At 38.7% G+C, this 13,535-nt stretch overlaps 1 protein-coding gene across 5 annotated transcripts in view; it reads left to right on the plus strand.

Moving 5' to 3' along the window:
- Positions 1-13,535, plus strand: part of rnf130 (ring finger protein 130) — a 153,091-nt gene that overhangs the window by 53,271 nt on the left and 86,285 nt on the right. For all 5 annotated transcript variants that reach the window (XM_060837391.1, XM_060837388.1, XM_060837390.1 and 2 more), the window contains exon 2: positions 353-600. In XM_060837391.1, coding sequence (XP_060693374.1) covers positions 353-600 — 248 coding nt within the window. The remainder of the gene's footprint in view (positions 1-352; positions 601-13,535) is intronic.

Genomic DNA, 13,535 nt, shown 5'->3' on the forward strand with positions numbered 1-13,535 from the left:
TTAGTTAAAGCTCAGAAGGCAGGAAACATTCATAATGGCCTTTGCAGTACAAGAGCACCATCAATAAATTTTGACATCCTGACACACACGCCCCTCAATCTTAATTCCATGTGAACTTGGGTAATGTGATTTCTTCTTTAGGAAGGATGTTGGCTAACTACAAGTTTGAAAATAAACTGAAATGTCATGTGAAACCCTGTATCTAGCTGTTGAACCAGGTTGAGGCTGGGGTGGAAGGAGCTGTATTCTAACAAAGAAATAAGGTAAAACTTGTCAATCTTGTGTTTTTGGAATTTTTGGCCTGTTGCTTATCTCTTGCAGACCAATTACAATTTTCTTTTGTTTATTTCAGGCACTGGTAACATCATTGCAGTCATGATTTCTGAACGTAGAGGTCGTGAGATTCTGAGTTACATCGAAAGAAACTTCACTGTATTGATGTCTATAGCGGTTGGAGCAGCACATTTTCCACAGTACAGCCGTGGCTCTCTTGTCTTTGTGTCCATCTCATTTATTGTGCTGATGATCATTTCCTTGGCTTGGCTGATCTTCTATTTCATCCAGAAGTTCAGATATGCAAACCTGCGTGGGCGGAACCAGGTCAGTGACTTTCATTTTTGAAATTCTGCTAGATTTTAGATTGACTGAGACTTCATATACTACTGATGTATGATTTTGATTTTGTGAAGATGGTGGACAAAGCCAAATTTAAGGAGACAGGTTTTAGTGGTGAAATTTCACCACTCCTTTTCCCATTCAGCACAGAGCTGAAAAATGCACTGAGTGAAATGTGATGTTTTTATTTTTCAGAAACTGATTTGAAAAAACAGTGGTGAATATGATGTTACTAACTCTGTCATAACAGCAGCATCAATGAGCTTGGAAATCTCAAGTCCTGCCCTGCAAATGCCATTTCCATGCTGCATTTTCATATTTGAATGGAATTACTCTAGTAATTAAGGAAAGTGGAGGTGCTAATTATTGTTTCTATGTTTTCAATGAAATCATTTTTTTTTGTTAGGATGTTGTTACAAATATCAGAGTGCACGTTTATGCGTTTACAAATAAAAGGCTGATAGGCCAAAGGTCATCTTCTGTACTATCAAGTCTGTATTGTCAAAAATACACTTCTACCCATATTAATCCCATTTGCGCATACTCAGTCCATAGCCTTGAATGTTATGATAATTCATGTTTATCCAAATATATTTTAAAGGTGGTGAGGTTTCCCACCTCAATTACCCTCTCAGCGGTGTATTCCAGACCCCACCACCATCTGTGGAAAAAGTTATTTCTCAAATCCCCTCCAAACCTCCTGCCTTTTACTTTAAACTTAGAGTCATAGAGCTGTATAGCACAGAAACAGACCCCTCAGTCCAATTCAAGCACGCCTACCAGATATTCAGCAATTTCTGTTTATGTTTCTGTTTTCTATTTGCCATTTCTAGGCCCCGCATAAGCTGATACACCTCTATCAGGTCTCCCCTCAACCGTCTCTGCTCTAAAGGAAACAAAGTGAGCTTATTCAGCCTCTCTTTGTAGCTAAAATGTTCCATCCCAGGCAGCATTTTGTTGTATCTCTTTTACATCTTCTCCAGTGCAGTCATGTCCTCCCTCTAATCTGTTGACCATAAATGCATACGGTATTCCAGTTGTGATCTAACCAATGTTCTGTGCAGTTCCAACATGGCTTCCCTGCTCTTAATGTCTATGCCATGACTGATAAAGGCAAGTGTCCTGTATGCTATCTTAACTGCCCTCTTCATGGACTTGTGGATAGGCACCCCAAGATCCCTGAATTCCTGAGCTTTCTAGTGTCATATTCCTGTGTCCTTTTTTTTTAAATACTCTCGTGGGATATGGATTTTGATGGCTCAGGCCATCCTATATTGCCTGCCCTTACTTGCCCTTTAGAAGGTGGTGCTGAGCTACATTCTTGAACCGATGCGGCCCATGTGCTGTAGATAGGCTCACGATGCTGTTAGAGACGGAATTCCAGGATTTTGACTCATCGATATATTTCCAAGTCAGATTGGTGAGTAGCTTGGCAGACAACTTGCAAATGGTGGTGTTCACATGCACCTGTTGTCCTTGGCCTTCTAGATGAAAGTGTTTAAGGATTTGGAAGTTGCTAAGGATCTTTGTATGTCGACAGTGTATTTTGTAGATCATACACACCATTTCCAGTGCATCACCTCGCTGGGTTAAATTCCATCTGCCCATCGTGGCAATCTGTGTGTATCTTTCTGTAACTTAACACCTGTCTTTACTGTCAATCACCTGGCCAATCTTTTTGTCATTGAATCATACAGCAAGTAAACAGACTCTTCAGTCCAATCAGTCTATGCTGACCATAATCCCAAACTAAATGGCCCAACCTGCTTGCACTTGACCCATATCCCTTCAAATATTTCTTAATCATGTACTGATCTAAATATCTATTAAAAGTTGTAATGGTACCCATGTCCACTACTTCCTCTTCTGCAAACTTCTTTTGATTCTTTCCCACATTCTCATCTACATCATTTGTGAATATCGCAAACAATAAGGGACCCGACACTGATCCCTGTGCAGCGCTACAGTCACACAAATGATTTTCAACCACATTCACTGTCTCTTATCACTAAACCAATTTGGGATCCATTTGGCCAAGTTACCCTGGACCTCATGAACATTTACCTTCTTTATCAGATTCCCATGTGGGACTTGTCAAAGGCTTTGCTGAAATCTGTGTAAACTACATCAACTGCCCTACCTTGGTCACCTCCTCAAAATGCCACCAGATTTGTTAGGCATAAATTCCCCTCTGATCCCTGATAAAATCTTCCCTCTCTAAATGAAGATTAATTTCTCCTTCAGTTACTTTTTCCAATAGTTTCCCTATCACTGATATTAAGCTCAGTGGCCTATAATTCCCTGGTCTACCTCTGCAGCCCTTCTTATAAAGTGGAACCACATTTATATCACCGCTATTCTTGAACAAAAAAAAAGAGACCTGCTGTCAAGGCTTTTTGTCTTACACTCATGTAAGAATGCTAACTTATAGAGGGAGTAACAATTTATGGGGGGGAAAAAAAGAGAAGAGTCAACTCTGGTCAAGACACTGTGTCCAAACAGTGCGCCAGAGAACTACTGTCCACAGTGCCCCATGCCCACCATACTTTTTTGTTCAGTTTAGAAAAAGTGCAGTTCCAGCACATATTGCTTTTGCCTGCTTTTGTGTTCAGAGGTCTGTGTAGGAGTATATTTGGCTTCTAACAAGCATCAGTGAACCATGTTCTGAACTCAACTGATCACCTTGAACTGGTTGTTGGCATAATTCTTAGTACATTTGGGATTATTTAGCTAAAGGTGTACAACTACATAATCACATTTAACTTATCTATAATTTTCTAAGTCTAAAAAAGGACTGAAGACACTTGCTCTTTGTTTGACACGGTCCACCAGTAATGAAGATTTACAGCCTAAATATACCAACTCAGCAATTCATATAGCGCATTATTAATTTGTGTTCTGGGCAGAATGTCTTTTTGACTTGATGACAACATCCTGTTAATTGACAATAATACAAAATACTACCATGAATTAGCATGTGCAAATTTTGGCGATGTCATTTAATTTGAATAAATGTGAGGTGTTGCATTATGGTAAAATGAACAAGGGCAGGACTTGTACAGTTAATGGAAAGGATACCCCTGCAATTTCATCCCACAAATGTGGGAAACGGATACCCCTGCAATTTCATCAGCAGATGCCGAAGGGAAAGACAACAGAATGAGGACATGCCACAACCCAAAGGACTAGCCACACTACCATACATCAAGAACATTTCTGAACTGACAGCCAGACTACTACAACCACTAGGACTCATAACAGTACACAAACCAATAGCCACTCTCAGACAACAACTCACCAGGACAAAGGACCCGATACCCAGCATGAGCAAAACCAACGTAGTGTACAAAATCCCATGCAAGGACTGCGCAAAATACTTCGTAGGACAAACAGGAAGGCAGCTAACAACCCACATCCATGAACACCAACTAGCCACGAAACGACATGACCAGCTATCTTTAGTAGCCACACACGCAGATGACAAGCAAAATGAGTTCGACTGGGACAACACTACTATTATAGGACAAGCCAAACAGAGAACAGCCAGGAAATTCCTGGAGGTATGGCACTCTTCCACAGATTCTATCAACAAACACATCAACCTGGACCCAATATACCAGCCACTGCAGCGGACAGCTGGAACTGACAACCGGAAGTGGCAGAGACGAACCACTATAATGCCGGAGGAAACATCACAGAAGCGCTTCACAGGAGGCTCCCAAGCACTGAGGATGTCATCTAGACAGGGGACGAAATGTCTGCAACACAAATTCCCAGCTCAGTGATCAGAACCACAACAACGAGCACCCGAGCTACAAATCTTCTCACAAACTTTGAATATAAATACCTAAAACGTAATTTTTATTTTTGCCTAAGTAATTAATAGTTCTTGAAGAAAATATATATGATATGAAAAACTCCCAGATGGAATTTCAGTCTGGCTCCTAGTATAACTTGACAGCATCATTGGACATTTGTCGTTGTCATTTGAGTTTTTTCCAAAAGCAATTCATTCAGAAGATGCTGAGAGGATGTTTCCAGTAGCTACTCGGGGGAAAATTGCCACATTTGTTATTTTCTGCACTCACCATGCCTTTTGAAAGGGGTTTCCTAAAGTTCTGAAAATACAAGCCTTCCCTTTTGGTGTTTGGAGAAACTTAGGGTTCCAGGACCTAACAGTTATGATTACGTGTGGTGATGTCCTGGTTTTAAATATAGATGAGCCTTCTAATCTGTCACCTTCACTGTTTGCCTACCTCTGAGCTTCCTCAGGCCTGTCTCTCATCTATAACCATGTCTCGGATGTAAAAATAGTCAGGTGGACTGTCTAGGATAGAGACAGGATTGCAGGGTATCACCAGCTGAGCAAGCTTCCAACCTATCTCCTTACAGAACTATAGCTTAGGTTCCTCAGTTTCTGTTATCTTCTTTGATGTCTGACTTAATAGTTACAATTTTTATTTTTGATGGGTCCATTATGTTGTTCTTCCCAATTATACTTCCTCCTGTCTTGGTGTTATGGCTAATGAAGGCATGTCCTGTTCTGAGCTTCAAACATGAACTGTATTTATGTGAAAGCTTCTGGAGTGGTCTTTCCTAATTTGAAAATGGACACTGGTTGCCAGGAGTCCAGTGACGTTTTTCGTATTTAACACAATTTCTCAAGCTTTTAAAAAGTTTCCAATAAGTCATCATAGAACCAAGGATGACTCATAGAATCGTAGAGTTCTGAGTCATCCATTGTTGGGGCCTTCCCTGGAATTGAAATAACTGACAGCAATGTTTTATGTAATTTATACCAGTTAGCATTTAAAGTTAATCTCAAGTGCAATCGATTTTACTTGTAGATTTCTCATTAATGTCATTGCTTCACAAAAAATCTGCTGGAGACGCCAATTATCTGCAGAGCAAGTGTGAAAGACAACCATCTGTCTGTGTAATAGTGTTGTGAGACTTCCAAGCCACTCTGTTTAGACAGTACTAATATTGATCAGATGACTGTAACTAGCTAGAAATACCAAGTTTCTAAAACTGCATACTACTCAAGAGTAGATTGAAAGCAGCAAAATGGTTGTTTTCCTTTTAAAAGCTTCTCAGTCTGATTCCAAACCTCTAGGGCCCTCTGCAAAGAAATCTAACTTACTAACTTCAAATGCCTAACTTTGTGACCAGCTGATCATTGATTTCTACTATTTTTTAACCCAACAACTATACAGTTTGAGTACAGAAAAAGGTTCCTCTTTACAAAGCTCAATTCAACTGATTTGCTGTGACAGTACTTCCCAAATACTCTTACCCTCTGACCTCATTTTGAAGCTTAAACTGTTGTGACACCTGGAGGAGAAGGTTGTCACCTGTTAGATTAAGGGAATAGGGGTTTGACCATTGCCAGCTCAGAGCTCGTGATCCCATAATTTCAGCTTGTGACCCCATGTGGGATGCTGACCTACCATACTTCGGGATTCACTGTTCTGAAAACAAGCTAGCCATTAACACTGTTAACTATTATTTTGTTTTTTGAATTCTATGTTTCTGTACTGTGTTGATGATTTAGACATCCTTGGTGTGTGTGAATGAATCATCTATTTTAAACTTATGGAATCTGCTGTTTCTTTAAAGTGATCACTCATTACTTTAAAGTGATCACAGGGTATATAAAACACTCTTCTATCTTTCCAAAACAACCACACTGCAGATAATGAGGGAAATGGATTGAAAGGTTGTTAATTTCTCCTCCCTTGTCTATGAGAGCTGTAAGCTAATGGATTTTCCTTTTAAAATATTTGCAAAAGGCCTTACACTTTTTTAAATATTTCTAATTTACTCTCCAATTTTGTTTTACTCCTCTTTATAAATTTCCTAGGTGTTCTCTTCTGATTTTGAAAACTCTCCCATTCCTGTTTTAAAGTGATGTGCAAAAGAAGCAGGGGTGATGTGAGGAAAATGTTTTTTCCACAGTGAGTAGTTAAGGTGATCAAGGCAGTTTCCATTGAGGCATTCAAAAGGCCATTTAAATATTTGGCCATTCAAAAGGACATTTAATTAATTATATAATTAGTGTGCAGGTGTACCACTTTTCCCCCTCAGTCAAAGCAAAACGCTCAGACACAGTATAGCTTTACCACCTTCATCTTTATTCCGGGCCCTGGAGGGAGAGAGAGTGAACGCACATGCACACAGGAACAGGAGTTCACGGTCTTCTCTGGAACAGCAGTTTCTTAATGAATTACACAGTCACTTTACAAGGAGGAACATCCAGATAAGGCAACATACATATTGATTCAGTGACCATTACTATGAGCGAGTGTCAATAATAAGGATTAATCCATCTGCTGTTACACAATGAATAACTGGCTTCATGTAATGAATACTTTTTTCACCTTGTTAATCCTGATGTTACATACCGAATGCTTCTTCATCTTGTTAAATGGCTCTACATAATTAATGCTTTTCTACCTTGTTAACCCATTACCCTTGCCTCCAGCACACCATTGTTAACTGTAAGATTGTATCTGATCTGAGTCATGCTCAGCTGAACTTCTTGTTTCACAAAACTCGGAACTTAACTCTTTCCCTGCCTGCTTATACCCTATACACATTCTCACAGGAATATTTGGAAAAAGCAGGAGCTTGGCACTAGGTAATAGAACAAGTGAGGGCATGATGGGTCAAATGGCCTCCTGTGCTGTAACAATCCTATAATTTGTTTTTGGAAACATTGCAAACCTCTTTTGATCTAATACTATATTTAACATCTACTTAATTACTTGCAGCTTTTCTGGTTGAATTTTTTAAAGGAATATACAGGTTGTATTCAGGAATTGCAAGTTACTTCTCACAGTGTTTATTAATTAGCTATTTTTACACCTTTTTAACTAATCTCCCAATACATTTCAACAAATTCACTTCTAATTGGCTATGTTTAATCTGAGACCATAGTTTTGGATTAAATGCATCATTTTCAACTTGATGTGCATTTTAACATGTTTCCTCAGAAGTTTCTACTCCACTCTACTTCTACTTACTAATTAATCCTGCATCATCTCACAATTGTCTAATATGTAATTAACAGTAAAAATCATAAAATATTATTTATTAAGTTCAGAGTCTAATGGCTTTGTAACTGAGCATCTTATTTCCTGTGCCCTTACTTACAGAAATGGGTATTTCACCCAACTTCCAATAAATTACTCTAGTATTCAAAATGTTAATATTATCAGACTTTAGATTAAGTGCATCACGCCTTCATGTGATGATATAAATGTATGCTGTTATTATAAACTTGGGCTAAAAATCCAACTTCATCACATTGTTCCATTTTATTTCTCTTTGATATTTCTTGTCCGAGAATGGGCTAATAACCTGCTTCCAACCATCTGTCTTGGATGTTTTTGAGTACAAGGCATGTGAGAATGGTTTGAGTTAATGTTGTTTCAATCTGAATCTTAAGTAAAACGGTCTTTCCATAATCAGTTGTAGAAAATATGCTGCAATATTGTTTGTAGAAGGATTTTGTTATGCCTTTGGCTTTTCACTATACAATCCTCATTTCTGACGAAGGGCTTTTGCCCAAAACATCGATTCTCCTGCTCCTCAGATGCTGCCTGAACTGCTGTGCTTTTCCAGCACCGCACACTCAAGTTCAATGTCTGATTTTGATGGTTTCAATGACCTACATAAATTGAAATGATTGAAGCTTAGAATTAGTATTAGATTTTATTGGAATTACATTTTATTGCCACCTGTACTCAACTGTAGGAATACTGAATACAGTGAAAAGTGTATTCTGCAGTGCTATCTTGGTTAAAAAAACCAGTCCAAATCTTAAAGTCTAAAGTCTTATCTCCGTAACGGTGTTTGGAACACTGAACCACTGATGTCACCTGGACCTCATCATGGCATGGAGTCTAGATCAGCTGGCGAGCCTCACATTGATTGCCATGTTCTTGATGCGGCTGATGATACTGCTGATGATACTGCTGCTGCCTTTGATTGCTAGGAAGAGCATTACCACCCCTGAGATTAGGCTTTTGTGGCAGTAGCAGTCACAGTTCTTCCCTGGCTCCTCTCGGTGATCAAAGGCCGCGGCTGCATGCCATTGACAGCAAGTATGGACCTTTTGCATAATGATAGCAGCCTTCCAGTGGTCCCAGTGATTGGATGTGCTGGCGTCAGCAGCAAGCCTCTGAAAACTGTTCTGAAAACAACAAATGCTGGAGGTCAGAATGGATAAGGCAGTACCCATGGAGAGAGAGCAAGCTAACATTTCAAGTCTAGTCATCAGAACTAATGTGAAGTGTGGAGGGGCAGCATTTATGCAATAGTCTGGGTAGAGGGCGGTTGGAGTGTTGATGTTAAAAGGATGCTGATAGTTCAAATTAAGTGATCAGAATGTGAGAATGTGTCTAATTGCCAGAGTGGAAAGAATAGACAATCCCACGAGGTTGGGGGGAGAGAAGAGAGGACATGGTGACAGAATGTAATAGGTAAAGATAAAAGAAAAGGAAGGGCTGGGAATTGATTCACCATTTGAAGGTGTTGAACTCCATTTTAAGTACAGAAGGTTGTAAGAGTCTGAAGATGAAAACTGTATTTTGATGAAATGGATATATGTTGCCTCTTTTTTTTTAAAAAAAATTGGACTTGTGAGAAAGATTGCAACCTAGCAGCAATTTTCAGGAGTGCCAAGGTGTTACAGCATTATGTGGCTCTACATCAAATTACTTTTTGGAGCTCACATCCTTGAAAATTTTCAAGTTTTGATTAGAAAGATCTTTTATTAAGGAAAGCTGTTAATTCATGTTGTGGTGGCTTTTATCTTTGCCTGCTGCCAGATTTGAAGGTGGGGGATATCCAATCCAATGGGTTGTCTTTAATCTCCTATCTGCTCATCCTTGACCTATGATATTTTATGGAAGGTCTGTTAATGGCCACTTGATGACTTCGCCCCTTCTGCTGCTGGGAGGATGTTTCACTGAAAACAAAGGCAGTCCTAATATACCAGAAGTCTTGAAATAAAGCAATTAACACTGCTTGTATTAAAATTGCTGAAGGAACACCTAGAATCTTGGGTGGTCTCCCGCTATCTAGGGTGACCTTGTCAGTAGTCACCGAAAGCTAACATGCAAGCTCAGCAAGCTGTTAGGAAGGCAACTTGAATGTTAGCCTTTATTTCAAGAGGATTTGAGTACAGGACCAGTGAAGTCTTAGTTCAATTGGATCAAAACTTGGCTAGACTATATCAGAGGATTGTTAACTTGCTTCACTAGGCTGTTCAAGCTCAATCCTTTGCATATATCAAATAGAGTTTGATAGATATGATTAGGAGTGTTATAAAAAATTGTGGGGGTCAGTGATAAAGTGTTCAGCTACCATGGTCGTCCTAAATTGTTGGACAGGGTCAACAGGCTGAATCAAGAACTCTTTTTTTCATATGTCTGTCTGTATTTTGTCTTTTGTTGCAAAGGCAATGATGTACCTTAGTTTGCATAAATTCACCACTGTTTTCCTCTACTTACAGAGGACTAACACTGATGTTCCCTCTTCAAATTTACAAATTAAGAGTATGCCATTTGACTCTTAAAGGATCGGTCGGAGCAATGTCTATCTCCACACCATATTTCTGCTTTCTCCCCATAGCATGCCTTAAAATGTTAAGAAAAATGATCAAAGCTTTATTAAAAGCTAAAGTTCCACAGTTAAATAAGCTGGCAGCTGAAACATATGGACTATCTTGTTTAAGAGGTGTGAACACTGATCATTTCAAGAATACATCTGTATTAATTTCGATTAAATGTTGGTTTGACTTGATAAAGAAAAATCATCTTTTGTACTTCCCAAATTTGTATATTGTGCCTGAACTAATAGATTTGACAGTCAGTGCTGCTAAATATGTTCTCAAAATGAGTTGTGAGTCAGCTTCTAATCATTGATCTTTACTTTTGTTGGAAAATACCAAAGCCCTCCTTGACACATGAGCAGTAATAACATAGATAACAACCGAGATTTGCACATGAAGTTCGATGTCTTCTCCCAACAATTGATTGCATAGGCTATTGTACAAGGAACATAGTTGCTTTGTAATTAAAATCTGCTGGAACACTTAAAATTAATTAATCATTGGAAGAAAGAGGTAAGTGTCCTTTACATGGATATCACTGCCCTTCTGTCTCCTGGACAAGTAATCCCAAAAACATGGGAGGTCTGGATAGTAGACAGGGAGAAACTATTCCTGATCAGAAAAGGATCAAGAATAAACATTTTCTAAATTCATTCACGACACAGACATCACTGGCCAAACCAATATTTATTAGCCAGCTCTAATTTGCCTAGAGGGCATTGAGAGTTAACTACATTGCTGTGGGTTGGAGTCACATATAGGCCAGACCGGGTAAAAAAAGTAAATGCGATGTGAGAAGAAACTTCTATTCACACAGCATATTTCTGGAATATACTACCTGGAAGTACGGTGGAGGCAGGTTCAATTGAGGCATTCAGAAGAGCATTAGGTGATCCATTTAAATATAAATAATGTGTAGGGTTATGGGGAAGGGATCAGAAAACGGACTATGTAATGATGCTGTTTTAGAGAACAGATACAATGGATGTTTAAGGCATGTGGGATACTTGCCTTTATTAGTCTAGGCATTAGACAAGAGCTGTACATAATGTTGGTTAGGCTACGGCTGGAGTATTATGTGCAGTTCTAGTCACCACACTAAAGGAAGGATGTGGTGACAGTAAAGAGAATGCAGAGAAGATTCACCAAGATGTTACATGGACTGGAGCAATTTTAGCTGTGAAAAGAGACTACATAGGTTGGGTTACTATCCTAAGGACCTTTCTCATTGCTGAAAAAGCTGACACTTTCAGTGGCCTAGGGAGTACTTCACATTGGATGTAGAAAGGAAAATATGCCAGATCCTGCATTTCTAACACCGATCTCTTACTTTGGTAAATTGCTGAAAAATATACATTGATCTGATTTTTACAAGTTAAAATTCATGTTTCCAAGTCTGTAAGTCAGTGTTTGTTCAGTCTTTTTACTATTAACTCCACTTTGCAATATCTGAAGCCAGTGGTCTCTAACTGACAAATCTAATAGCAATTTATAACTTTGGTTTGGTTATACACCTCTCTGATTTACACTTCTCAATTTAAAATGAGTGACAGTGAGAATCCATGCCAAATGTTTTTTTTGTGTCTTTTTAAAACTTTAACTATGTAGTTGGTTAGTTTCTTTTTCCACATGATTAGGTCTATGAAAGATTCTACAATCTGCAATTAAAAGCCGTTATTTTTTCTTCCATTTCACCTGCATCTGTGCAGTTGGAAAGACAAATTTCATCTCAACAGGATTGGTACAAATGTCCTCACCTTTCAAATCTGTGCCACTTGTTTTTCAGTGCCACATTTGATTGGGTCCAATTAAGTTCCCACTTCAACTATGGTATTACAGTGGCTCTAATTAAATGGCGAAACAACAACCTATATAACTATGCTGAAAAATCATCCCTTTATTTTTCAACCACTCTAGTGTTTTTGACGGTGGTTAAAAATAATTCTTCCAAAGCTGCTGCGTTGCACAGCTGAGTAAGTCCGTTAATGAAATCACAAAATAATACAGCACAAAAAAATGCTAATTGTGCCTGAGAGTCTTTTAAGAGTAGCCAAAAGCTGTGAAAGAACTTGAACCAAGTTAGTGAAACACCAATGTGTGTTTAACACATCTATACTGATTTCATTTATTAGCTATTTCTGGTCCAAGGAGGGGCTCTTGTGATGCAGTAGCGGTGTCCCTATGTCTAGGTCAGAAAGCCTAAGTTGAAGTCCCACCTGCTTCAGCATGGTGCCATGACATGTCTGAGCAGGTTGATTATAAAAATGTATATTTATACTGTTTCAGATGCTACTTAATTTTGTCTCCGTATTATTTCCAGAACTGTCCCATCACTGAGATGAAACCATTCTGAAGAAGAGTCAGTGTTTCAAATACAAATTTCTGAAGATCATATCAGACTCAACATTAAGTCTATTTCTTGCTCCACAGATGCAGGCAGACCTGTGTTTCTTCAACATTGTGTTAGCTTCAGATTTCCAGCATATACTGTATTCTTTTTATTTGAACAAAAGTTATGTTGAACTCAAAGTTTCTCTCTCCACAGGTGCTGCCAGACTTGTTAAGTTACTCCATTTTCTGTTTTTGTTTAGACTCAAGTATCCACAATGCTTCTGCTTTTATTTAACTGAATTGAGACTGAGTGATTTGTAACTGCTGGATTTATCTCTCTCCTCTTTGTTTCAACAATAGTATCATGTTTACAGTCTTCAGACCTTTGACACTGCCTCATTGTTAAGGAAAATTGGCAAGTTTCCACCTTTTATGTCCTCCTTTGTACCCCATGTGATCTGTTTTAATTTCAGGACTGCATCCTTTTAAGTACATGCTCTTTATTTTTGATCTATCCAACAAGGAGGTGATAGCCGTATTGCTAGCCTATTAATCCAGAAAGTCATGTAATATTGTAGGGACCCAGGTTTGAATTTTGCCATGACAGATGGTGGAATTTGAATTCAATAGACTCTTAATTCCAAATATTTAATGATGACTGTCAATTGACGAAAAACCCCATCTGTTTCACGAATATCCTTTAGGGAAGGATATCTGCTATCCTAACCCAGTCTGGCCTACAAGTGACTCTAGACCCACAGCAATGTGGTTGATTCTCAACTCTGCTCTGAAATGATTGCGTGATCACTCACTTATAATAATTGCTTTGAAGTGTCTAAAAATGGCAGAAATAAGCCTGTCAGTTCTGCAAAGTCCTCCTTGTTGGCATCTGAGATTTAGTGTCAAAGTTGGGAGAATTGTATCTCAGACTAGCCAAGCAACAGCCTGACATAGTTATACTCATGGAATT

The sequence above is a fragment of the Hemiscyllium ocellatum genome, chromosome 16 (assembly GCF_020745735.1).
Source record: "Hemiscyllium ocellatum isolate sHemOce1 chromosome 16, sHemOce1.pat.X.cur, whole genome shotgun sequence".
NCBI classification, from domain to species: domain Eukaryota; kingdom Metazoa; phylum Chordata; class Chondrichthyes; order Orectolobiformes; family Hemiscylliidae; genus Hemiscyllium; species Hemiscyllium ocellatum.